A 27,668-nucleotide genomic window follows, 5' to 3' on the forward strand; every position below is an offset into this window, starting at 1 on the left:
CCCTTTAACAAAGGGGACCCCCAGATCCTGCCCCCCCCTATGTGAATTGGTAATGGGGTACACTGTACCTCTACCATTTCACGAAGGAAGTGTAAATAGTTAAAAAATACACACAGACACTGTAGAAAAAAATCCTTTATTAATAAATAAATAAATAAAAAAATCCAGCGATGTGAATCCACTCTCGGCCCGGCCCCCCGCTCCAACGTTGTCTTCTATCCAGCGACGGATGATCTCTCCAGCGACGGGTGATCAGCAGTCCGGTCCAGCGATGAGAAGATCCATCCGTCCAGAGCGCAGCAGGCGAGCTCCACTCTCTGCTGGACACAGCCCAGCGGAATGACACGCTGGAGCTGTGACATTTCTTATATAGGGGAAGCGGCCACCCGTCACGTCACCCCGCCCCCTCTGACGCACCCTCGTACGTCACTGGGAAAGACCGGGCTTTCCCAGTGATGTACGAGGGTGCGTCAGAGGGGGCGGGGTCACGTGACGGGTGGACGATTCCCCTATATAAGAAATGTCACACCTCCAGCGCGTCATTCCGCACCCTCGTACGTCACTGGGAAAGACCGGGCTTTCCCAGTGATGTACGAGGGTGCGTCAGAGGGGGCGGGGTCACGTGACGGGTGGCCGCTTCCCCTATATAAGAAATGTCACACCTCCAGCGCGTCATTCCGCTGGGCTGTGTCCAGCGGAGAGAGGAGCTCGCCTGCTGCGCTCTGGACGGATGGATCTTCTCATCGCTGGACCGGACCGCTGATCACCCGTCGCTGGAGAGATCATCCGTCGCTGGATAGAAGACAACGTTGGAGCGGGGGGCTGGGCCGAGAGTGGATTCACATCGCTGGATTTTTTTTTATTAATAAAGGATTTTTTTCTACGGTGTCTGTGTATTTTTTAACTATTTACACTTCCTTCGTGAAATGGTAGAGGTATAGTGTACCCCATTACCAATTCACATAGGGGGGGAGCCAGGATCTGGGGGTCCCCTTTGTTAAAGGGGTCTTCCAGATTCTGATAAGCTCCCCGCCCGCAGACCCCCACAACCACCGGACAAGGGTTGTGGGGATGAGGCCCTTGTCCCCATCAACATGGGGACATCCTCCCCATGTTGAGGGCATGTGGCCTGGTGCGGTTCAGGAGAGGGGGGCCACACTCTGTCCCCCCTCTTTTCTGTGGCTGGCCAGGTTAACATGCTCGGATAAGGGTCTGGTGTTGATTTTTGGGGGGAACTCCACGCCATTTTTTTTTTAAAATTTGGGGTGGAGTTCCCCTTAAAATCCACACCAGACCTGAAGGGTCTGGTATGGATATTTGGGGGGAACCCCACATCATTTTTTTTTAAATTGACGACGGGGTTCCCCTTAATATCCATATCAGACCTGAAGGGCCTGTTAATGGAATTTGGGGGACCCCCAGCTTTTTTATTTTAATTTTTTATGAATGAATCATCTCTGAATTGCCAGAGCCGACAATTCATTAGAGCCGCAAAGCCGGTTTTAAATGCCTTTTTTTCTTTCAGAAATGACACTTTGTGCAGGGACATGTACGGGAAACATGCGCTTTTTCACATGCTGACTTTACACACCCCCTAGGTACGAAATTTAAAGTAATATTACACTTTTATTGTTTCACTTTTAGCATTTATAAATTCACTGCTCCTGAAAAAAATGCCTTTTTTTTGGATTGATACATGTTTCCTGGGACAGGACCCAGGTCCCCACCCCCTTAATGTGTCACCTGGTACTCTCTAGTCTGGCCAACAGACACCATATTATGCATAATTGCCAGCCTCCTAGGTACCTGCACCATGTTAATTCATATATACTAGTCTGTAAATATATATTTTGATACACCACATGAAGTATATTAGAAAAAGTACACCAGGAATGCACTGCAGATATAGGCTACACTGGATGCAGAGTATATATATATATATATATATATATATATATATATATATATATATATATACACATATACTAGACTGACTGTATATATATATATATATATATATATATATATATATATATATATATATATATATATATATATATATATATATATATATATATATATATATATATTGTAAGGGGCTAGCTCGGTAGCAGGGTGTGTGATCCCCTGGATGGGTTCACTAAACACTGAATTTATTCAGACAGGCAGTCGAAGACGGTTGAAAACAAAGATTTTGGTTTATTCTTCCATCTTGCTGGAAACAAGTGCAAGCATCCAAACAGCATAAACAAAATCAAACATAAAATAAACCCTGGCCACTTGGGGCGTCTATCTTCACCACACAGGAACCTATTTATGGAGTCTGTACAGCCTAGTGCTGGGCAGACACTGCTGGTCATACAGCAGAAAAACAATAGTCTTTTGATTTTTATCACACAGAAAAATCAATCCTCTCCTCACCTCCTCAGAAGACTTTCAGTACTGCTCTTTCACTCAGAAAGACTCAGGATGCAGCAAATCAGTGGTAATCCTCTGAATTACTTATGGAGGCCTTAATTGTCTCATTCTGAACAGCTGGAGTCTTCCAACGGCCTTTAGCCTTTTCTGGCTACATTTGCAGCCGATGCCTAATAACAATTGGTGTATTGTCTAAACAAGGCAGAAATGTATGTCCCGTCTGTGACAACACCCACAGATTTACCTAAATCCTGTCACATACCCCCCCTCTTGTTTCAACCCTAGGGTTGGGACACAGGTTGCCAGGCAGGCATGCACTCGGGACAACCCATCTGCATTCCCCATTTTAGCACTGGGGCGATGTGTTACCACAAAACTAAATTCCTGGAGGGCCAGGAACCACCTATTTATTCTCCGATTGGTCTCTTTGTTCTGTGCCATCCACTTCAATGGGGCATGATCCGTCACCAGTTCAAACTGTCTACCCACGAGGTAGTACCGGAGAGAATCCAAAGCCCATTTCACCGCCAAACATTCTTTCTCAATGGTGGCATAATTCTCTTCATGGCCTTCAACTTTCGGCTGAGGTACATAACAGGGTGTTCCATCCCCTTGATAATCTGAGACAGTACAGCTCCTAAGCCCACATTTGACGCATCTGTCTGAACCACAAAGACCCGTGAAAAATCAGGCGAATTTAAAACTGGCTCACTACATAAGGCCTGTTTTAAAGCCTGAAAAGCTGTTTCTGCTTCGGGAGTCCATTTGGTCATTACAGACTCCTTCCCTTTGGTCAAATTGGTCAGGGGAACAGCCTGTGAGGCAAAATGGGGGATAAAGCGGCGATAGTAGCCATTATTGAAAATGGGGAGGGTAGTGCTGCGCTAATCAGTGGTGAATGGATAAGTGAATAAACAGGTGGGGGAGGGGAATGAAAGTAGGTGTAATTGAAATGAGGAGCAATATAGCCCAAATGGCATCAGCATAAAAATAAATATAAATGATCAGTGAACAATAACAGTAATGGTGCAAATCATATAACTACACAGGTTCCTCTTAATGTGATGAAATACACTATAAGTAATGGTGCAAAAAAAAAAAAAATCCCAGGTAACTGTGCTAGGTGACACTCCTATACTGGTGATAAACAGTCCATCAACAGAGTTTGAAAAATATTGGCAAAAAATATAAGTAAAATTTCAAAAGTCCAAGAAAGCAAAAGTGCAAGTGTAGGTCCGCAATATGGAGTGAGAGAAAAATGGGTATCCAGTGATCCTTTTAGGGTAAGTAAGGATGTCCCCTTACCTTACTGCTGTAAGGTAACAGCATATAGATCCAACCACATTAGATGGTTCACTCGATGGGCTCTGATCCAACAACGGCAGGTCCTCCTTGGAGTTCTCGTCCCAGATTGGTCAGTTTCTCGCCCCAAAGAAATAAAGCATCGATGGTGTGATTCCGTTTTAAAAATTTTAATTCTCAAAGAAAATAGACAGGGGTACTCACATAATCCAAAATACAATTGAGCATGTAAAAAAGAGGGGCAATCTGTCGCCAACGTCACCTCCGATACCTCTCAGTGGACTCATGCGCATTCGTCACTATCATGTGACTTCCTCAGGAGCCATTATTAATTGGCTGTAAACCCGGCTTTCTAGATGGAAACCAACACAGCCTGAACTTTTGGCAAGTGTGATTCCCAATCCTCACTGTGAATGACAACGTCATCGAGGTATGCAGCAGCATAGGCTCGATGAGGCCGAAGGGTCTTATCCATGGTGCGTTGGAATGTGGCGGGAGCATTTTGTAACCCAAAAGGCATCCTCCTATATTGGAAAGATCCGTCTGGAGTTACAAATGCTGTTTTTTTCCTGGCCGACTCCGAGAGAGGAATTTGCCAATAACCCTTGGTCAGGTCTAACGTTGTCATGTACCGGGCAGTGTCTGAGCGATCAATCAGTTCATCTATGCGGGGCATGGGATAGGTGTCAAACTTAGTGATTTGATTCAGGCGGCGAAAGTCATTACAAAAACTTCCATCTGGTTTGGGCACTAAGACAATGGGACTTGAGTCACTTGACCAATCACTATTTGACTCTTCTATCACCCCCAGCTCAAGCATTTGTTTTACTTCCTGGCGAATTGCCTCTCGCCGGAATTCTGGAATTCTATAAGGCCTCAACTTGACCTCATCCCCTGGTGTGGTGATAATGTCATGTTCAACTCCGGAGACCCAACCTGGCAGGTCTGAAAACTTCTCCTTATTACGGAGCACAAAATCTTTAACCTCCTGTTTCTGAGTTTTGGATAGAGTCTCCGCTATCCCAACTTCAGGGACAGCCAGGTTAAATGGAGCAGAAAATCGGTTAGTCTTAGCGACCAAGGACTCTCTATCCTTCCATGGTTTCAGCAAGTTCACGTGATAGAGCTGCTCAGGTTTTCTTCTTTCCGCTTGGCTAATTTTATAATTCACCACTCCCATTTTTTCAAACACTTCATATGGACCCTGCCATTTGGCTAGGAATTTACTTTCGACCGTGGGGACCAACACCCTATCACCAGGTGCAAAGGAACGGACCTGGGCCCCGCGATTGTAAATCCTTTGTTGAGCCAATTGGGCTTGGGCTACATGTTCCTTCACAATCGGAATCATTTGGGCAATTCTGTCTTGCATTTGGGCCACATGTTCAATCACACTTCGATGAGGGGAACTCTCACTCTCCCATGTTTCCCTGGCAATGTCCAGTAGGCCCGAGGGTGCCTCCCATACAGTAGCTCAAACGGAGAGAACCCTGTGGACGATTGGGGAACCTCTCTTATTGCAAACATCAGATAAGGGAGCAGATAATCCCAATTATTTCGGTCTTTATCCACCACCTTCCTCAACATTTGTTTTAAGGTTTTATTAAACCTTTCCACTAACCCGTCTGTCTGAGGGTGATATACTGATGTACGTAATTGGGTCACTTTCAGGAGTTTACAAAGTTCTTTGGTCACCCTAGACATAAACGGGGTGCCCTGGTCAGTTAGGACTTCCTTAGGAAGACCCACACGGCTGAAAACCTGAAACAACTCTTTGGCAATGGTTTTAGCAGAGGTGTTTCGGAGAGGAATCGCTTCTGGGTACCGGGTGGAAAAGTCCATTATTACCAAGATGTGCTGGTGCCCTCTAGTGGACTTCAGTTAGGGGCCAACCAAGTCCATGGCGATCCTCTCAAAAGGGACCTCGATAATGGGCAGGGGTATCAACGGACTGCGGAAATGGGGCATGGGTGCAGTAATCTGACACAGTGGACAGGAAGAGCAGTACAATTTCACTTCTTTAGTGATCCCAGGCCAATAAAACCTCTGGGTGATCTGGGTTTTTTCCGCTCCCAAATGTCCCCCAAGAATGTGCCCATGGGCCAGTTCCAAAACCATCTTGCGGTACGGTTTAGACACTACCATTTGCTCAATGGTGTCCTCTATCCTCTGTGACACTTGATATAACAGGTCCCTTTCAATAATGAAGTAAGGGAGGGTAACTCCCCATCTATCTTTACTACATTCTCCCGGGCTCTTAGCAATGTGGGGTCCCTCAATTGCTCAGTGACAAAATTTTCTCTGTGCACCTTGAGGTCATCAAACCCTATCGGCCGCTGTTCCTCTTCTGAGGTAGCAGGCTCCTCCCTAGGGACTGGTGTTTCCCCTGCTAATACTGAGAATGGAAACTCAGGAGAATCCTCACGGTTATAGGTTTCTGGAGTAGATGGTTCAGACTCAGAAGAACCACCTACTGGGGAATCTGGGCAGTCCCAGAGTTCCCAGAATGTTGGGAAATCCCTTCCCACAATGGTGTCATGTGGCAGTTTGGGAACTAAACCCACCTGGTGACACAAGTTACCGAGGGAGGTTTCAAAGGAAATTGTAGTCACCGGATATTCTCGAGTGTCCCCATGTACACAAACTACAGCCATTTTCCTTGGATGTAAGGTTTTTCCCACCACTAGATCACTTTTCACTAAGGTGACCAGGCTACCTGAATCCAACAATACCACAACATTTTTACCATCTAAGCACATTCTATATAAAGGTTTCTCATTTCCCTTTACTTCAGTGCATGTGGTTGCAAAAAGGGACTGTCGTCTCTCTGTCAGAAAGTCACACTGCATGGGTTCATCACCCGCTGGGCAAACCGCTGCTACATGTCCCTCTTCCCGTCAATAGTAACAAATCAACCTTCTGGTCCTCTCCTGTGGGATGGGTCTTCCAGGCCGCTCTCGCCAAACATTAGCAGTAGTCCCGATAATTCCTCTAGTTGCTCCTTGGTACCTCTCTCCACCCCCATCCCTTGATGCAGTCTTACCTATAGGTGGGGAGGGTCTGGTCTTGGGGTGAAAAGTCTGTGCGTCTCTTGTTAGGTACCTTTCGACCAGGTCTACAAGTTTGTCTGCAGTTCCTGGACCACCATGGTTCACCCATTTCTGCAGGGTGTTAGAAAGAGACCTAAGAAATGTGTCCATGACTACTCGCTCCAAAATTTTTGGTCCGGACAGAGTTTCTGGCTGCAGCTATTTCCTAGCCAAATGGATGAGGTCATACATCTGCGACCGAGGTGGCTTCCTCTGCTGATAACTTCAATTGTGGACCCGCTGAGCACAGACATCCAGGGTTACACCGAAACGTGCCAATATTTCCTCTTTTGATCGAACATAGTTTTTTGCATCTGCAAGCTCCAAATGGAAATATGCCTTTTGGGCTTCTCCAGATAATAGGGGGGCCACTAGTCCAGCCCACTGGTCTTTAGGCCAACTCTCTCTTTCCGCTGCTCTCTCAAACGTGGTCAGAAACATCTCAGGGTCCTCATCTGCAGTCATCTTTGGCAATAAGTGTCGTACCTGAAAAGTCAGTATGTTACTGGCCTGACTCCCAGCCTCGGTCTGCTGTCTCTGAAGCTGTTTCACGATGGCCTCCATTTGCTGCTGGTGTCTCTGTTCCAAGCCTGTAATGCTCTCGCAGTGAGCTGCAAGGCTCTCTTGGTGAACCAGTTGTTGAGCTGCCATACTCTCTTGGTGAGCCTGTTGTTGAGCTGCGTGAGCCTGTTGTTGAGCTGTCTGAGCCTGTTGTTGAGCTGCCACGTTCCCTTGGTAAACCTGTTGTTGAGCTGCCATGCTATAGCCAGCTGTTTCAGTATCTCCTCCATTTTGGGTTTACTTTAACTGCCCGCGGCATTCCACCATGTGTAAGGGGTTGGCTCGGTAGCGGGGTGTGTGATCCCCTGGATGGGTTCACTACACACTGAATTTATTCAGACAGGCAGTCGAAGACGGTTGAAAACAAAGATTTTGGTTTATTCTTCCATCTTGCTGGAAACAAGTGCAAGCATCCAAACAGCATAAACAAAATCAAACATAAAATAAACCCTGGCCACTTGGGGCGTCTATCTTCACCACACAGGAACCTATCTATGGAGTCTGTACAGCCTAGTGCTGGGCAGACACTGCTGGTCATACAGCAGAAAAACAAAAGCCTTTTGATTTTTATCACACAGAAAAATCAATCCTCTCCTCATCTCCTCAGAAGACTTTCAGTACTGCTCTCTTTCACTCAGAAAGACTCAGTATGCAGCAAATCAGTGGTAATCCTCTGGATTACTTATAGAGGCCTTAACCACTTGACAACTGGGCACTTAAACCCACTTAATAACCAGACCAATTTTCAGCTTTCGGTGCTCTCACATTTTGAATGACAATAACTCAGTCATACAACACTGTAACCAAATGAAATTTTTGTCCTTTTTTTCCCACAAATAGAGCTTTCTTTTGGTGGTATTTGATCACCTCTGCGGTTTTAATTTTTTTCGCTATAAATGAAAAAAGAACGAAAATTTTGTAAAAAAATTAATTTTTCTTCATTTCTATTATAACATTTTGCAAAAAATGAATTTTTCTTCATAAATTTGGCCTAAAATGTATACTGCTACATATCTTTGGTTAAAAAAAAAATAATTTGGATATTATTTAGTCTGGGTGAAAGTTATAAGGTCTACAAGCTATGGTACCAATTACTGAAAATTGATCAATTTGATCACATCTGAAGTACTGACGGCCTATCTCATTTCTTGAGACCCTAACATGCCAGAAAAGTACAAATACCCCCTAAATGACCCCTTTTTGGAAAGAAGACATTCCAAGGTATTTAGAAAGAGGCATGGTGAGTTTTTTGAAGTTGTCATTTTTTCCCACAATTCTTTGCAAAATCAATTTTTTTTTTTTCCCCACAAAAGTTTCATATTAGCAGGTTATTTCTCACACACAGCATATGCATACCACAAATTACACCCCAAAACACATTCTGCTATTCCTCCCGAGTATGGCGATACCACATGTGTGAGTCTTTTACACAGCGTGGCCACATACAGAGGCCCGACATGCAGGGAACACCATCAGGCGTTCTGGAGCACCCAGGCCAATTCTGACATTCCTCTCCTACATGGAAACATCATAATTTATTTGCTAGAAAATTACATAGAACCCCAAAACATTATATATGCTATTTTAGCAAAGACCCTAGAGAATACAATGGTGGTCGTTGCAACTTTTTATCGCGCATGGTATTTGCACAGCAATTTTTCGAACGCATTTTTTTGGGAAATAAAACAGTTTTGTGCTTTTAAAAAAAAAAAACATTAAAGTTAGCCCAATGTTTTTGCATAATATGAAAGATGAAGTTACGCCGAGTAAATAGATACCCAACATGTCACCCTTTAATATTGCACACGCTTGTGGAATGGCGCCAAACTTCGCTACTTAAAAATCCCCATAGGTGACATTTTAAATGTTTTTACTGGTTACATGTTTTTAGTTACAGAGGAGGTCTGGGGCCAAAATGATTGCTCTCGCTCTAACGTTCGCAGCGATACCCCACATGTGTGGTTTGAACACCGTTTTCATATGTGGGCGGGACTTACGTACACATTCGCTTCTGTATACGAGCACGCGGGAACAGGGGCGCTTTAAATATTTATTTTTTATTTTTATTGTTCATTTTACTTTATTTATTTTAGTTTGACATGTTTTTCCCCAAAAATAAATGTTTTGATCACTTTTATTCCAATTACAAGGAATGGAAACATCCCTTGTAATAGGAATATAGCATGACAGGTCCTCTTTACAGTGAGATATGGGGTCAATAAGACCCCACATCTCACCGCTAGGCTGGGAAGCCTGAAAAAAAAAAAAAAAAAAAAAACGATCCTGGCTTCGATCGCAGCGGTGAGTCAGAAGAAGCACCGGAGGGCGAAGGGAGTGGGGACGTCCCTTTTTGCCTCCCGTAAGAACGATCAAGAGGCGGAACAGCCGCCATGATCATTCTTATGGTGTAGAGAATCGCCGGATGAAAAAAATGATATCTGAATGATGCCTGTAGCTGCAGGCATCATTTAGATATCCCTGCACAAAGTCAAGGACCTCATATGACGTGGGCGGGAAGTGGTTAAAACACATTTTTTTCCCCAGAGTATTTTCTGGGTATTGCAGAGTATTGGCCGGGGTATTGCAAAGTATTGGCCGGGGTATTGCAAAGTATTGGCCGGGGTATTGCAAAGTATTGGCCGGGGTATTGCAGAGTATTGGTGCGGGGGTATTGCAGAGTATTGGTGCAGGGGTATTGCAGAGTATTGTGTGGGGGGAATTGCAGAGTATTGTGCGGGGGTATTGCAGAGTATTGTGCGGGGGTATTGCAGAGTATTGTGTGGGGGTATTGCAGAGTATTGTGCGGGGGTATTGCAGAGTATTGTGCGGGGGGTATTGCAGAGTATTGTGCGGGGGTATTGCAGAGTATTGTGTGGGGGTATTGCAGAGTATTGTGCGGGGGTATTGCAGAGTATTGTGCGGGGGGTATTGCAGAGTATTGTGCGGGGGGTATTGCAGAGTATTGTGCGGGGGTATTGCAGAGTATTGTGCGGGGGTATTGCAGAGTATTGTGCGGGGGTATTGCAGAGTATTGGTGCGGGGGTATTGCAGAGTATGGTGCGGGGGTATTGCAGAGTATTGGTGTGGGGGTATTGCAGAGTATTGTGTGGGGGGTATTGCAGAGTATTGTGTGGGGGGTATTGCAGAGTATTGTGTGGGGGGTATTGCAGAGTATTGTGCGGGGGTATTGCAGAGTATGGTGCGGGGGGTATTGCAGAGTATTGTGCAGGGGGTATTGCAGAGTATTGCGCGGGGAGTATTGCAGAGTATTGTGCGGGGGTACTGCAGAGTATTGCGCAAGGGGTATTGCAGAGTACTGGCAGGGGGTATTGCAGAGTATTGCGCGGGGGTATTGCAGAGTATTGCCCGGGGGTATTGCAGAGTATTGCGTGGGGGTATTGCAGAGTATTGCGCGGGGGTATTGCAGAGTATTGCGTGGGGGTATTGCAGAGTATTGCGTGGGGGTATTGCAGAGTATTGCGCGGGGGTATTGCAGAGTATTGCGCGGGGGTATTGCAGAGTATTGCGCAAGGGGTACTGCAGAGTATTGCGCGGGGGTATTGCAGAGTATTGCGCGGGGGTATTGCAGAGTATTGCGCGGGGGGTATTGCAGAGTATTGCGCGGGGGTATTGCAGAGTATTGCGCGGGGGTATTGCAGAGTATTGCGCGGGGGTTTTGCAGAGTATTGCGCGGGGGTTTTGCAGAGTATTGCGCGGGGGTTTTGCAGAGTATTGCGCGGGGGTATTGCAGAGTATTGCGCGGGGGTATTGCAGAGTATTGCGCGGGGGTATTGCAGAGTATTGCGCAGGGGGTATTGCAGAGTATTGCGCAGGGGGTATTGCAGAGTAATTGCGCAGGGAAGGCAGAGCATTGCAGAGTATTGCGCAGGGAAAGCAGAGTATTGCAGGGGTTAATGCAGGGATGGCTGAGCAGGGATGGATGGATCTGTGACTGCAATAGTCACAGATCCATCCCACACTGCTGCTGCCATCCGCGCTCTCCTCTCACACTGTACCGATCGATACAGCGAGAGGAGGGAGGAACCGGCGTCATCAAATGACGCCGGTTTGTTTACCTGTGATCGCTCCGTCATTGGACGGCGCGATCACATGGTAAAAGACCGCTGTTGTCGGTCATTTACCGTGATCTGTGTAGCGCCGGGTCTCATAGAGGCGGCGCGCATTACTGTTTCTGCTGGGCGCCGTTAAATAACGGCGACCCCCAGTTAAGCAACCACCTTGCCGCCGTTATATGACGGCGGCTGGTGGTTAAGTGGTTAATTGCCTCATTCTGAACAGCTGGAGTCTTCCAACGGCCTTTAGCCTTTTCTGGCTACATTTGCAGCCGACGCCTAATAACAATTGGTGTATTGTCTAAACAAGGCAGAAATGTATGTCCCGTCTGTGACAACTCCCACAGATTTACCTGACTTCCTGTCACAATATATATATATATATATATATATATATATATATATATATATATATATATATATATATATATATATATATATATATATATATATATATATATATATCAAATACACTGCAGCTAACTGCATAACCTGCCTGCTTAATCTAAATGACAATATGGCCCAGATTCAGAAAGATTGCCATAAGTTTAGGCAGGCGTAGCGTATCTCATATACGCTACGCCGCCGTAACTTTGAGAGGCAAGTCCTGTATTCAGAAAGACCTTGCACCCAAAGTTACGGCGGTGTAGTGTATATGGGCCGGCGTAAGCCCGCGTAATTCAAAATAGGCTGGTAGGGGGCGTGTTGTATGCTAAACAGTCGTGACCCCACGTAATTGACTTTACTAACGAACGGCGCATGCAAATAGTCATTGCTTTAGACGTGAACGTAACTTACGCACAGCCCTATTCGCGTACGACTTACTCATACAATGTAAACAACGCAAAATTCGACGCTGGCCCGACGTCCATACCTAACATTGGCTACGCCTCATAGAGCAGGGGTAACTATACGCCAAAAAAAGCCTTACGTAAACGACGTAAAAAAATGCACCGGGCGCAGTTACATTTCTGAATCAGCGTATCTAGCTCATTACCATATTCGACGCGTAAATCTACGGAAGCGCCACCTAGCGGCCAGCGTAAATATGCAACTAAGATACGACAGCGTAAGAGACTTACGCCGCTCGTATCTAGGCAACTGTGAGGCGTATCTGATTCTATGAATCAGGCGCCGAGTTGCGACGACCCGCATTCGGAGTTACGACGGCGTATCTCCAGACTTCTTTCTGAATCCGGGTCTATCTCTCCATTCACACCAACAACACTATACAGGGCCTCCGTGTACACTGTATAGTGTTAGTCCCCCTGAGCCATAATTGGCCAAAGGCATCATTTTACAGCAATGCACTGTGATCTCGCAGTGCATTATGGGTCGTTCTTCGGTGTTGAATTTGCCACAAACGCCCCATAATGTTTGTTCTTTGACGAACGGGCGAACACCTGATGTTTGAGTCGAACATCAAGCTCATCCCTAGTGGTTATTCTGGTGAATATGAAAATATATCTACCTAACTGGGTGTATTACAAAAGCAGTATTTGTGCAGTGAAGGTACAGTGAATGTTACATTTTCCACCTTACAATAAGTTACCGACAATGCTCAGATTTCTAATAAACAGCGACATTCCTATTTAATCTTTGACTTTGAGAAAGGGAAAACTATACTAGTTTGTGTCTGCAAGCAAAGAGGGGAGAAACGTATCCCTCCTCTGACTCATTCAACTCATTTGTGCACAATCTGAACTGCTTTTTAGTTCTATACACAACATATGCTATTGAAGCCATTCAAAGAAAATGACTGCAGAAAAGTGCAGAAAGAGCAGCTTAGAGTTTTCGATTGATAATATTTCATACTGACCTAACTAAAAAGATTTTTTTTTTTAGGTTATATTACAGAAAAAGTAATGGAAAAAAAAAGAAAAAATTGTATGCACGCATATGTTGTATTATACATTGCTTTTCAGGGATTGCTAAAAATGGAAATACCCTACTTATCTTGGTGCTTTTCTGTAGTAACATAGAGTTCTCACGTTCCCACTGCAGGAAACAAAAAATTAGATCAATATCCTTTTGTTGTTTGCAGTCAATCTCAGACTATATTAACAGGGTAACTCCACGTTCGTGGAAGAAAAATAAAATAAATATATATATATATATATATATATATATATATATACTGTGTATATATGTATATACTGTATATATATATATATATATATATATATATATATATATATATATATATATATATATATATATATATATATATATATATACTGGATATATATATAACATACCTGTAATTGAATGTTATTAAAAATTACTTTTCCTTTTCAATCTGCAACACTGTAATTTTCTGTAAAGTGCAATGCAATATGAAGGCGTTCTGTACACATAATGGCTCATTGATTTTCCCAGAAGTCTGCACTAAGATTACTCACGAAAGGCCCATCATTTCTTAAATATCCTACAGGACAACTTCATGTCCCAATTGGTGGTTTCCCCAAAAAATGAGGTCAGAGCACATTGGCCCAATAAAGGGGGATGAGGGGAACTTGGTTACAGATGAAAAAGAGAAGGCAACTGTACTAAATTCTTTCTTCTCCTCCGTCTTTACACAGGAAAAAGAAGGGCAATAACAACCATGACTGTATTGTTAGTAACATGTTACAGGATGTAACCTAATGGCTTACAGAAACTGGCATCCAGTTTGCTGATGAAAACCGTATCATTAGTAGTAATCAGCTTGGGTTTACAAAAGGTTGTGCTTGCCAAACCAACCTGTTAACCTTCTACGAGGAAGTGAGCTGCCACCTGGACAAAGGTAGGCCTGTGTATGTGGTGTATCTGGATTTTACAAAAGCATTTGATACAGTGCCCCACAAACACTTAACCACTTAAGGACCGCCTCCTGCATATATACGTCAGCAGAATGGCACGGCTGGGCACATTTACATACAGGTACGTCATGTACATGTACACAGCCGTGGGTCATGGGCGCGCGCCCCCGCGACCCGGTCCAAAGCTCCGGGACCGGGACCGCAGGACCCAATTGCCACTGGGGTCCCGCGATCGGTCCCCGGAGCTGAAGAACGGGGAGAGCCGCATGTAAACACGGCTTCCCCGTTCTTCACTGTGGCGGCTGCATCGATTGTGTCATCCCTTTTATAGGGGGACACAATCGATGACGTCACTCCTACAGCCACACATTAGGTGAAACATAACTCCTTCAGCGCCCCCTGTGGTTAACTCCCAAACTGCAACTGTCATTTCCACAGTAAACAATGCATTTTAAATGCATTTTTTGCTGTGAAAATGACAATGGTCCCAAAAATGTGTCAAAATTGTCCGAAGTGTCCGCCATAATGTCGCAGTCACGAAAAAAATCGCTGATCGCCACCATTAGTAGTAAAAAAAAATGTATAAAAATGCAATAAAACTATCCCCTATTTTGTAAACGCTATAAATTTTGCGCAAACCAACCGATAAACGCTTATTGTGATTTTTTTTACCAAAAATATGTAGAAGAATACGTATCGGCCTAAACTGAGGATTTTTTTTTATATATATATTTTTGAGGGATATTTATTATAGCAAAAAGTTAACAATATTGCATTTTTTTCAAAATTGTCGCTCTATTTTTGTTTATAGCGCAAAAAAAAAAATGCAGAGGTGATCAAATACCATCAAAAGAAAGCTCTATTTGTGGGAAAAAAAGGACGCCAATTTTGTTTGGGAGCCACGTCACGCGACCGCGCAATTGTCAGTTAAAGCAACACAGTGCCGAATCGCAAAAAGGGGCAAGGTCCTTTAGCTGCATTTTGGTCTGGGTCTTAAGTGGTTAATCTACAAAATAAGGTCTATAGGCATGAACCATAGGGATTGTTCTTGGATGGAAAACTGGCTACAGGGCGCATCCAGAGAGTGGTGTTAAATAAGGTGTACTTAGAATGGTCTAAAGTGGTCAGTGGGACACCCCAAGGCTCTGTCTTGGGACCAATTCTGTTTAATGTATGATATAATATAGAGGATGGGATAAATAGCTCAATCTCAGGGGCAGATCCACAAAGTGAGTACGCCGGCGTACTTTCAAATTTCCCGCGTCGTATCTTTGTTTTGAATCCTCAAAACAAGATACAATGGCATCTGGGTTAGATCCGACAGGCGTACGGCTTCGGCGTCCGCTGGGTGGTGTTCACGTCGTTTTCTGCGTCGAGTATGCAAATTCGCTATTTCCGACGATCCACGAACGTACGAGCGGCCGTCGCATTCTTTTACGTCGTCTCTAGTCGGCTTTTTCTGGCGTATAGTTAAAGCTGCTGTTTCGTGGCGTATAGTTAAACCTGCTATGTTAAGTATGGCCGTCGTTCCCGCGTTTAATTTGAATTTTTGTTTGCGTAAGTCTTCCGTGAATCGCGGGATGGACATATTTTACGTCCAAGTCAAAACAATGACGTCCTTGCGATGTCATTTCGCGCAATGCACAGCGGGAAATTTAGGGACGGCGCATGCGCCGTTCGTTCGGCGCGGGGACGCGCTTCATTTAAATGAAACACGCCCCCCTACTCGCCGATTTGAATTAGGCGCCGTTACGCCATGAGAGATACACTATGCCGCCGTAACTTACGCCGCAAATTCTTTGTGGATTCAAAGCTACAACAAGTAAGTTACAGCGGCGTAGCGTATCTCACATACGCTGCGCCCATGCAATTCTTTCTGGATCTGCCCCTCAGTGTTTGCCGATAACACAAAAATGAGTAGGGAAATAATATTACAGCAAGATATAGAAACTTCATAAGAGGACCTCAATAAGTGAATGGAGTGGGCAACTAGAAAATGTTAAAGTAATGAACCTGGGGGTTAAAAATATAAACACAAGTTACTTACGTAGACATGTGCACTGCCAAAAAAATCGTTTTTTTCATTATGTTATTTTCGTATTTTTTTTTCCTAAATTCGTAAAATCTGGAAATTCGAAATATTCTTTTTTTCCGTTTTTGTCTCATTCGTTTTTTTATTTTTTCGGAAATTCTGAAATTTCGAAGAAAAAAAAACTTTTTTTTGCTCTTTTCGTAAATTCAGGAAATTTTCGGATTTCCAAAAAAGCAAAAAACGGAAAAAACGATTGAAACAAAAAAAAAGAATGAAACGGAAAAAAAAAATCGAATTTCGAATTTTTCAATTTTCGAAATTTCGAATTTTTGACATTTCGAATTTTTGACATTTCGAATTTTTCAATTTTCGAAATTTCGAATTTCGAATTTTTCTAAATTTCGAATTTCGAATTTTTAAATTTTTTTATTTTTCAATTTTCGAAATACGAAAATTCGGTAATACGAAAATATTCGGAAATACGAAAATTCTGAAATAACAAATTTTGATAAATTCGAAATTCGAAAATTTCGAAATTTTTCAATTTTCGCATTTTTCAATTTCGAATTTTTGAAATTCGTAAATATGAAAAATTTTCGGATTTTTCAATTTTCGAAATTCCGAATTTTCGAATTTTTCAATTTTCGAATTTCAGAATTTTTCAATTTTTTTTTCTCATGGCGTAACGGCGCCTAATTCAAATCGGCGAGTAGGGGGGCGTGTTTCATTTAAAATTCGAAATTTGAAAAATTCCAAATTTGAAAAATTCCAAATCTGAAAAATTTAAAATTCGAAATTTTTAATTTTTCAGATTTGGAATTTTTCAAATTTCAAATTTTTCAAATTTCGAATTTTAAATGAAACACGCCCCCCTACTCACCGATTTGAATTAGGCGCCGTTACGCCATGAGAGATACACTACGCCGCCGTAACTTACGCCGCAAATTCTTTGTGGATTCAAAGCTACAACAAGTAAGTTACAGCGGCGTAGCGTATCTCACATACGCTGCGCCCATGCAATTCTTTCTGGATCTGCCCCTCAGTGTTTGCCGATAACACAAAAATGAGTAGGGAAATAATATTACAGCAAGATATAGAAACCTCACAAGAGGACCTCAATAAGTGAATGGAGTGGGCAACTAGAACATTTTAAAGTAATGTACTTGGGGGTTAAAAATATAAACACAAGTTACTTACGTAGACATGTGCACTGCCAAAAAAATTCGTTTTTTTCGTTTGTTATTTTCGTATTTTTTTTTCCTAAATTCGTAAATTCTGGACATTCGAAATATTCGTTTTTTCCGTTTTTTTATTTTTTCGGAAATTCTGAAATTTCGAAGAAAAAAAATCTTTTTTTTGCTCTTTTCGTAAATTCGGGAAATTTTCGGAATTTCCAAAAAAGCAAAAACGGAAAAAACGATTGAAACAAAAAAAACTAATGAAACGGAATAAAAAAAATTTAATTTTAAATTCGAAATTTCGAAAAATTCGAAATTCGAAATTTCGAAAAATTCGAAATTTCGAAAAATTCGAAATTCGAAATTTCGAAAATTGAAAAATTCGAAATGTCAAAAATTCGAAATTTCGAAAATTGAAAAATTCGAAATTCGATTTTTTTTATTCGAATTTCGAATTTTTCAATTTTTCGAAATTTCGAATTTCGAACTTTTAAATTTTTTTATTTTTCAATTTTCGAAATACGAAAATACGAAAATATTCGGAAATACGAAAATTCTGAAATAACACATTTCGAAAAATTCGAAATTCGAACATTTCGAAATTTTTCAATTTTCGAATTTTTCAATTTCGAATTTTTAAAAATTCGAAATTGAAAAATTCAAAATTCGAAAATTGAAAAATTCGAAAATTCGAAAATTGAAAAATTTGAAAATTCGAAAATTGAAAAATTCGAAAATTCGAAAATTGAAAAATTCGAAAATTGAAAAATTAGAAATTTGAAAAATTCGAAAATTCGGAATTTCGAAAATTGAAAAATCCGAAAATTTTTCGTATTTACGAATTTTAAAATTCGTAAATACGAAAAATTTTCGGATTTTTCAATTTTCGAAATTCCGAATTTTCGAATTTTTCAAATTTCTAATTTTTCAATTTTCGAATTTTTCAATTTTCGAATTTTCGAATTTTTCAATTTTCGAATTTTCAAATTTTTCAATTTTCGAATTTTCGAATTTTTCAATTTTCGAATTTTGAATTTTTCAAATTTCGAATTTTTCAAATTTCGAAAATTTCCGAATTTCGAAAATTTTAAAAATCGAAGTTCACAAATTGAAAAATGTTTCAAATTTCGAATTTTTCAATTTATGAATTTTTCAATTTTCGAATTTTCGTATTTGCGAATTTCGAATTCCGAAAACAACGCAAAATGTGCCCCCTCCCCCAAGTACATAACTTTATATTTATCAACATTTAACCTCTTTGGCCTCATTGGCTGCCTAGTTATGTAGTGCACTGAGTTCTGCTTATAAGTTGAAATCATACTTTTATTGTTCAACTCTGTATACATATGTTAAAAAGTAAGGGTCCCAGTTTTGAACTTTGAGGTACAGGAGTAATAACCTTTCAAACGATGCATCAATAATCACTATTCTCTACTCTACGGACGTTTAGCCAGTTTTCTATCCTTTTACGGACAGAATTTCCTAAGCCTGTGAAATTTAACTTGCATATTAGCTGTGGGGGGCATGTTGTCAAATGCTTTTGCAAAATCTAAGTGTGCTATATACACAGCCACTCCCTCTGTCTACATTTTTGCCTTCTCATCATAAAAAAAAATCAGATTTGCTTGAGAACTTTTGTGAATCCATACAGTCCATTGCTTAAAATATTTTTTATCAGAAAACTCTTCTATGTAGTCATTTAGTAAACCCTCAAGTATCTTAGAAACTCCTGACTGTAGCACCACATCTGTCTTACACCAATCCAGTGGTACTACACCAGTTATTAGAGTTTCTAAAAACTTGAGACAATGGCTTAGAAATAACAGAGCTCAACTTTTTTTTTTCTTTGACACATGAGTGTAAGCCATCTAATCCAAGTGCTTTATTTACTTTTTTGTGTTTCTGGATAATATCGATTTTGAGTCATTGTGGATGATTTGGGACTATGCCAATACTATCCTATTAAGAACTTGAGCACCTGGGGGATCAGACCTTGGACTATCCACAGTCAGTAATTGTGAAAATATAAGATACAGTAGACTAACCCATTTCCACTTATAATTGAATTATCAAGTTTGGTTTAACCAAACCTTTAGCCCAGGTTCACACTGAGTATGATTTGCTTTGATTTGAGATGCGATTTCACATGTGAAATCGCATCTCAAATCGGCGGCATTTGCCGGCAATTGTCGGCAATGACACTGTCCTAATCGGTGCGACGCCGCATCTGCGGCGCTGCACCGATTTCAAAAAGTAGTTCCTGTACTACTTTTTGCAATTTCGGGCCGCGATTTACATTGACATCTGTGCAGAAACCTGCACAGATGTCTCTTAAATCGCGGCTGAAATCGGGACTGCCAGCGGGAGTGAAGCCGTGCGAGTTCAGCTGAACTCACACGTCTTCACTCCCGCAGCCCAGTGTGAACCAGGGCACACAGTGGTAATTCCATATAGCTATTGTTGGATTTAGTTTATTCCATATTCTGCTTCATGTCAATATGAAGTTGGTATTAATGTGTATTATGAGAATTTATGACTAATTCACCAACAACAATATCCTGTACTTATTTTTCATACTAGATTAAATTCTGAATAAATGTCATAGGTATCCATTAACCTTTACTGTGTTTGTCTTGTTGTTGTGTAGGCTTTATTAATAAAGTGTCATATACAATTTGACTTTGTTTTCAGAATTGTTCTCAGCCAACAAACTATTTATCCAGTCCAAGGAATACAATGTGGGACACTGGAAAACCAAGCCTCAACCCATCTAAAAGTAGTTTATCCACTATGCCAATAAGAAATACACCAGGCAAGGGTAACTTTTTCCTGTTTTGTTTTGTAATGAATGTTGCAGGGATGAATGACGCCGTCACCCGTAACAACCAAAGACTCATCCCTACTATCAGCAGGGGATTCTTGGCTCACAGTAGAATGTAAATAAAGGACAGTAGAATGTAAAATACATTGACACTAACCCTAAAATTTAACCCTAACCATTTACACTAACCTTAAAATTTATCCCTAACCCTTAACACTAACATTTAACCCTAGCTCTTAACCCTAAGGCCGCATACACACGGTCGATCCAAACCGATGAGAATGGTCCGACGGACCGTTTTCATCGGTTCACCGCTGAAGTGGTCTGATGTGCGTACACATCATCAGTTCAAAAACCGATCGGGTCAGAACGCGGTGACGTAAAACACACGACGTGCTGAAAAAAACAAAGTTCAATGCTTCCAAGTATGTGTCGACTTGATTCTGCGCATGCGCGGGTTTTGAACCGATGCTTTTGTGTACTAACCATCGGTTTGGACCTATCGGGCAGCGGTCCATCGGTTCGATTTTAAAGCAAGTTCTAAAATTTTTGACCGAAGGACAACAGACCGATGGGCCGTACACACGGTCGGTTTGGACCGATGAAACTGGACTTCAGGCCGTTTTCATCGGTTTGGACCGACCGTGTGTACGCAGCCTCACCCTTCTACTTGAGTTTGGACACATAAAGCTTTCTTCCCCTCATTTAATGCGGCTTTGATGCTACTTGATTGCCATAGTGAAAAGTTGCATCAAAGGGGTATCAAAGTCGCACTTCATGAACAGATTGTGATAGCGCTGCCCAATAGTGAACAATTGAACAGTCAATTGAAAGAACTGAAATCAGTGACCACCATAGAAAATTAATCAAAATAACTCCCGTGCCATACATCTGTTAAAAAACATTGATGCTTTGAAAAAAAAAAATATCCACAGTCCACACATAAAGTGCTCTTGTGCGTCTTCATATGAAAAAAAATCTGTGTGTTGCTTTTTCAATATGTGCTCCACCATATAACAAGAGTGATTCACCAGGTGAAATACTCACTCACCTCAGGACAAGACCCTTCAGGCTGGGTTCACACTTGTCCGACAAACGCTCCTACATTGGGAGCTCATGTAGCATGACGTGTAAAAATCAATGTTTCCCTATGAGAGCGGTCTTAACTGGTCCTACACAAGTCGGTCCGACTTTGAAAATGCTACCTGTACTACTTTGGTCCTACATTGATCCTACTTCAGCCCATTGAATATCATTGAAGTCGGACCAAAGTAGTATCCTGTTCATGAAAGTAGGATGGATGTAGGACCAATGTAGGATAAATGTAGGACCAATGTAGCAGAGCAAAGTAGGATGAAAGTAGTGTAGTTGTGTGAACCCAGCCTGAAAGGGCCAACACAGCATAATGATAATCAATCTTGCACACCAGATAATGCTCACTGCCTCCTCTAATGATAGAACTTCTACAGCTAGGATGACTTCACAGAACTCTCAGAATAAAGGAAACCATCTCCAATAGTGAAGGATAGTGGTTAAAATGCATAAGAGAATACCAGCCAAGCTAAAAAGAAAGGTTAGCCAAGCGGCGTGGACTAATATTGATCTGGGTGCTGGACTCTGTTACATTATATTGCCTGTTTTTAACTGAATAAATGTGAGTGTTGCTTCATGTTAAATCAATCTCATATCTTCATATCTGTTTCAGGAAATGTAGTCGTCAAGAACCCTGTAAACATATATTCCATCCTGTCCACTGACAACACAGTGAGTAGTCACTTCTTTGATTGTCCTGGCTCTTCTTTTATTGTCTTTTTCCTCCATTACAAACGGCCTTTATATGTAGTGATGGTGAGGTAGATGAGGCAGGAGGGGGCTTTGACGGACCCGTACTCAAGAGGAATATGTCCACTGTATAAGCTTCCCTTGCCCGGTACCAGCATGATCCAAGATCCCTTAGCCCACCCAGTCACTAGCTGTAACTCAGTGTAGGGTGGTAAGACGTACGACTGTTTAATGGAACAAAGGTACAAAGTGATATACACTCTGGGGACAATCCCCCCTTCTTTATATAATAACACAAGGCGGGGTAAACTGTGCATCCAGTAACATGAGACATATGGTACATTCAAACTTTTCAACAGTAGACAGTCTTATCAGCAGGTAGGGCTGTTGGAGAAATCCCCCCTCCCCCCAGCAACTCATAGCTGACAGTGATTTTATTAACCCGTAGGCTAATCCACATAAACACATACATCCCATAATAGTTTGCTCCCAAAGCAGATAAACAATGCAACAATGTGTGTTGTCTCTCCTTTGGTCTTATGTGATTTCTATGGTTTTTGTACTGTATTGGTTTTATGGTGTTATATTGTTGTTTTATTATTTGATTTTAATTGTGGTACATATTTTATATTGTTACCTGTAACACTCGGTCCTGTTGTGAATTGTTAAGGTCTGGAAGCGTTTCGATACCTTCGGGTGATTCTACGCTATACAAGCAATAAGCAATAAACAATAAACAATGGGATACAGCCACTTAACAATAAACACATAACAAACCCCACAGTGGTCTATGAGACAAACTCCTACAAGCAGCCTGAAAAGGTGACATCAATCCATCTTCATATATTTCTTGAGGGATATTGTTCATAAATATTACTGTCCCAGGTGAAGGAGCCGCTCCATTCTTAAAAACAAAAAATCACACATATAAGACCCAGGATAACAGTGGTTGTATGGGGTGTCTGGTTAGGGTGGGCCAAACTGGGCTTCTCAGTTACCCTGTGCCCCTAATAGACACAGGGTAACTTACACATAAGAGGTGCCCGTGGAGCTGAACAATGAGTCTCCTGACCTCTTTAGCTGGGTTCTATTGGCTCCCCCCATCCAAAGTGACTCCCGTGGTAGGGGCAAACCATCAATTAACATTTCTGCTTCAATTCAGAATTTGTATATTAGAGTACCCTGAATCTCAGGGTTTTTTGAGCTCCTAGGATGTTTAAGAAGGGGTGGAAATGTACATGAAATTGAAAAAGCTAACTTAAACGAATGGTCACAAGGCTAGAGAGTGATTGATAGAGTTAAAATAATGAGTAGTTTAGCAAATTACTAGGTTCAAGGCTATATGAAAGGACATGTGGATATAAGCACTTTGAAAAGCAAATGTTGCAAAAAAACAACTCACACTTTCAGTATTAAATATGGTGTTTACATGTTCATTTACATAAAAAATGATCATGGTTTATTATGAAATATTGATATTGAAATGCTTTTCTTTACTAGGTGTAAAACATGGGCCCTCATGCAATTTTTTTCTAATCATTTTGAAGGTGGCTTTTAAGCTTATCTCCCGTTTAAAAAAAAATCTTTCCTATCTCATCCTCCTTTAGGGAATTGTTGAATTTTATAAACTATATAAAAAAAATCCTTTTATTTACCTGAAATCACATATACATGACAGTCTGGGTCTTAAATCTTTTCCTGGTCTGTATTGTGGGAAGTTTCTTCTTGCAGTGCCCAAATTCAAACACCTTTTGGTGCAGGGCCCACATCCCCACAGCCAGGGCCGGTGCAAGGATTTTTGACACCCTAGGCGGAACCTCATTTTACCGCCCCTCTGGCTCCGCCCCTGACTCCACCCCCATTGCCAGTGTTAAATGGTTTGATTCAACCCTATAACTGCTACATGTGCAAGACAGCTCATTCTTTTGAAAAACAGACTTACTAGAAGGATCACCAGATATATAGAAGAGAATATAAAAGAGAAAACCTAAAAAACAAAAACTAATGCAGCCACCCATCTAAGAATTGGTAAACTGCAGTATAATATTTTGCTTTTCTTTAATACTGCTTTAAATTGATGAAGTTAATCAAGTAATTCTGTTATACAATATAATGTATAGGCAGATGATGGGAAGGAAGGAGTTGAAACAGGAGATAAACAGACTGTTGTTGGCAAGGAGAGAAAGAGAGCAGGGATGGCTCAGAGAGAGAGAGAGCGGGGAGGGCTCAGAGAGAGAGAGAGAGAAGGGCTGAGAGAGAGAGAGAGAGAGGGGGGAGGGCTCAGAGAGAGAGAGAGAACGGGGAGGGCTCAGAGAGAGAGCGGGGAGGGCTCAGAGAGAGAGAGAGGGGGGAGGGCTCAGAGAGAGAGAGAGAGAGGGGAGGGCTCAGAGAGAGAGGGGGGAGGGCTGAGAGAGAGAGATAGGGGGGAGGGCTCAGAGAGAGAGAGAGAGCGGGGAGGGCTCAGAGAGAGAGAGAGAGAGAGCGGGGAGGGCTCAGAGAGAGAGAGAGAGAGAGAGGGAGAGGAGGGCTCAGAGAGAGAGAGAGGAGGGCTGAGAGAGGGAGAGAGAGAGCGGGGAGGGCTCAGAGAGAGAGAGCGGGGAGGGCTCAGAGAGAGAGAGAGAGCGGGGAGGGCTCAGAGAGAGAGAGAGCGCGGGGAGGGCTCAGAGAGAGAGAGAGAGCGGGGAGGGCTCAGAGAGAGAGCGGGGAGAGTTTAGAGAGAGAGAGAGAGAGAGAGCGGGGAGGGCTCAGAGAGAGAGAGAGTGGGGAGGGCTCAGAGAGAGAACGGGGAGAGTTTAGAGAGAGAGAGAGAGAGAGCGGGGAGGGCTCAGAGAGAGCAGGGAGGGCTCAGAGAGAGAGAGCGGGGAGGGCTCAGAGAGCGGGAAGGGCTCAGAGAGAGAGAGAGAGAGGGAGAGGAGGGCTCAGAGAGAGAGAGAGAGAGAGAGAGAGAGCGGGGAGGGCTCAGAGAGAGAGAGAGAGAGCGGGGAGGGCTCAGAGAGAGAGAGAGCGGGGAGGGCTCAGAGAGAGAGAGAGAGAGAGTGGGGAGGGCTCAGAGAGAGAGAGCGGGGAGGGCTCAGAGAGAGAGCGGGGAGAGTTTAGAGAGAGAGAGAGAGCGGGGAGGGCTCAGAGAGAGAGAGCGGGGAGGGCTCAGAGAGAGAGAGCGGGGAGGGCTCAGAGAGCGGGGAGGGCTCAGAGAGAGAGAGAGCGGGGAGGGCTCAGAGAGAGAGAGAGCGGGGAGGGCTCAGAGAGAGAGAGAGGGGAGGGCTGAGAGAGAGAGAGAGAGAGAGAGAGAGGGGAGGGCTCAGAGAGAGAGAGAGAAAGCGGGGATGGCTCAGAGAGAGAGAGAGAGAGAGCGGGGAGGGCTCAGAGAGAGAGAGAGAGCGGGGAGGGCTCAGAGAGAGAGAGAGCGGGGAGGGCTCAGAGAGAGAGAGCGGGGAGGGCTCAGAGAGAGAGAGAGAGAGCGGGGAGGGCTCAGAGAGCTGGGAGGGCTCAGAGAGAGAGAGCGAGCGAGCTGGGAGGGCTCAGAGAGAGAGAGGGAGAGAGCGCTCAGAGAGAGATAGAGGGAGAGAGAGGGGAGAGCTCAGAGAGAGAGCTCAGAGAGAGAGAGAGAGAGAAAGAAAGAGAGAAAGAGCGGGGAGGGCTCAGAGAGAGAGCGGGGAGGGCTCAGAGCGAGAGAGAGAGAGCGGGGAGGGCTCAGAGAGAGAGAGCAGGGAGGGCTCAGAGAGAGAGAGAGAGAGGAGGGCTCAGAGAGAGAGAGAAAGAGAGAGAGAGCGGGGAGGGCTCAGAGAGAGAGAGAGAGCGGGGAGGGCTCAGAGAGAGAGAAAGAGAGAGTGGGGAGGGCTCAGAGAGAGAGAGAGCGGGGAGGGCTCAGAGAGAGAGATAGAGAGCGGGGAGGGCTCAGAGAGAGAGCAGGGAGGGCTCAGAGAGAGAGAGAGCGGGGAGGGCTCAGAGAGAGAGAGAGAGCGGGGAGGGCTCAGAGAGAGAGAGAGAGAGCGGGGAGGGCTCAGAGAGAGAGAGCGGGGAGGGCTCAGAGAGAGAGAGCGGGGAGGGCTCAGAGAGAGAGAGTGCGGAGGGCTCAGAGAGAGAGAGCGCGGAGGGCTCAGAGAGAGAGAGAGAGGGCTCAGAGAGAGAGTGTGGAGGGCTCAGAGAGAGAGAGAGAGAGCGGGGAGGGCTCAGAGAGAGAGAGCGGGGAGGGCTGAGAGAGAGAGCGGGGAGGGCTCAGAGAGAGAGAGAGAGAGAGCGGGGAGGGCTCAGAGAGAGAGAGAGAGAGAGCGGGAGGGCTCAGAGAGAGAGAGAGAGAGGGCTCAGAGAGAGAGAGAGAGAGAGAGAGCAGGCTCAGAGAGAGAGCGGGGAGGGCTGAGAGAGAGAGAGGGGGAGGGCTGAGAGAGAGAGAGAGAGAGGGCTCAGAGAGAGAGCGGTGAGGGCTCAGAGAGAGAGAGAGAGGAGGGCTCAGAGAGAGAGGAGGGCTCAGAGAGAGAGAGAGAGAGCGGGGAGGGCTCAGAGAGAGAGAGAGCGGGGAGGGCTCAGAAAGAGAGAGAGAGGGCTCAGAGAGAGAGAGAGCGGGAGGGCTCAGAGAGAGAGAGAGAGCGGGGAGGGCTCAGAGAGAGAGCGAGAGAGAGAGAGAGAGAGAGGGGAGGGCTCAGAGAGAGAGAGAGAGCGGGGAGGGCTCAGAGAGAGAGAGAGAGAGAGAGAGAGCGCAAGAGAAGGGGGGTCAGAGAGAGGGGTTGAGAGAGATCAGACACAGAAAGAGAGAGGTCAGGGAGGGGTCAGAGAGAGAGGGGGGTCAGAGAGAGAGAGCAAGAGAGAGAGGGGAAGAGAGAGATCAGACACAGACAGAGAGGTCAGGGAGGGGTCAGAGAGAGAGCAAGAGAGAGAGGGGGGGTCAGAGAGAGAGAGAAAGAGAGAGAGAGGGGAAGAGAGAGATCAGACACAGACAGATAGGTCAGGGAGGGGTCAGAGAGAGAGAAAGCAAGAGAGAGGGGGGTCAGAGAGGAGAGCAAGAGAAAGAGAGGGGAAGAGAGACATCAGACACAGACCGAGAGGTCAGGGAGGGGTCAGAGAGAGAGCAAGAGAGAGAGGGGGGTTCAGAGAGGAGAGAGTAGGGTCTGGTCAGTGGAAGTGCTCACTCACTTGGCATTGTCCCGACTCCCCAGCGGCTGGCTCACTGGTTCATTCAGCATTTTGTCAGCTGCTTGTTTTAATCTTCCCGCCCACCTCCCCTTCACAGACGAGCAAACACAGGAGGGACTGGACTCTGGAGAAGCATGAAACTGATTGGGACAGACATGCTGGAGGCGGATTGGATGGAGCACACACGAGGGGCGGGACACGGGAGAAGTGTGAAGCTGATTGGGACAAACATGCTGGAGGTGGATTAGATGGAGCTGGAGCACACACGAGGGGCGGGACTCGGGAGTGACTTCAGAGCGGAGAGGTGATTGCTGGACACTGCATATCAGAGAGGAGAGCGCCCTGCTGGTGGAGGGGGGGCTGCGTGGTTTCTGAAAACGCCAGAGCGGAGAGCTGAGAGCCGCGCGGCATGGCGCTGCTTTATACATGACAGCCTGGTGGTAGTTGTAAATAAGCTCTGTGCCTAGTGCGGGAGTAAAATAAC

At 44.0% G+C, this 27,668-nt stretch overlaps 1 protein-coding gene across 1 annotated transcript in view; it reads left to right on the plus strand.

Moving 5' to 3' along the window:
- Window positions 1-27,668, plus strand: part of ADGRD2 (adhesion G protein-coupled receptor D2) — a 999,543-nt gene that overhangs the window by 746,515 nt on the left and 225,360 nt on the right. Inside the window, exons 23-24 of the mRNA XM_040324866.1 lie at window positions 20,146-20,272; window positions 21,981-22,039. Of these exons, the coding sequence (XP_040180800.1) occupies window positions 20,146-20,272; window positions 21,981-22,039 (186 nt within the window). The remainder of the gene's footprint in view (window positions 1-20,145; window positions 20,273-21,980; window positions 22,040-27,668) is intronic.

This window comes from Rana temporaria, chromosome 9 (assembly GCF_905171775.1).
Source record: "Rana temporaria chromosome 9, aRanTem1.1, whole genome shotgun sequence".
NCBI classification, from domain to species: domain Eukaryota; kingdom Metazoa; phylum Chordata; class Amphibia; order Anura; family Ranidae; genus Rana; species Rana temporaria.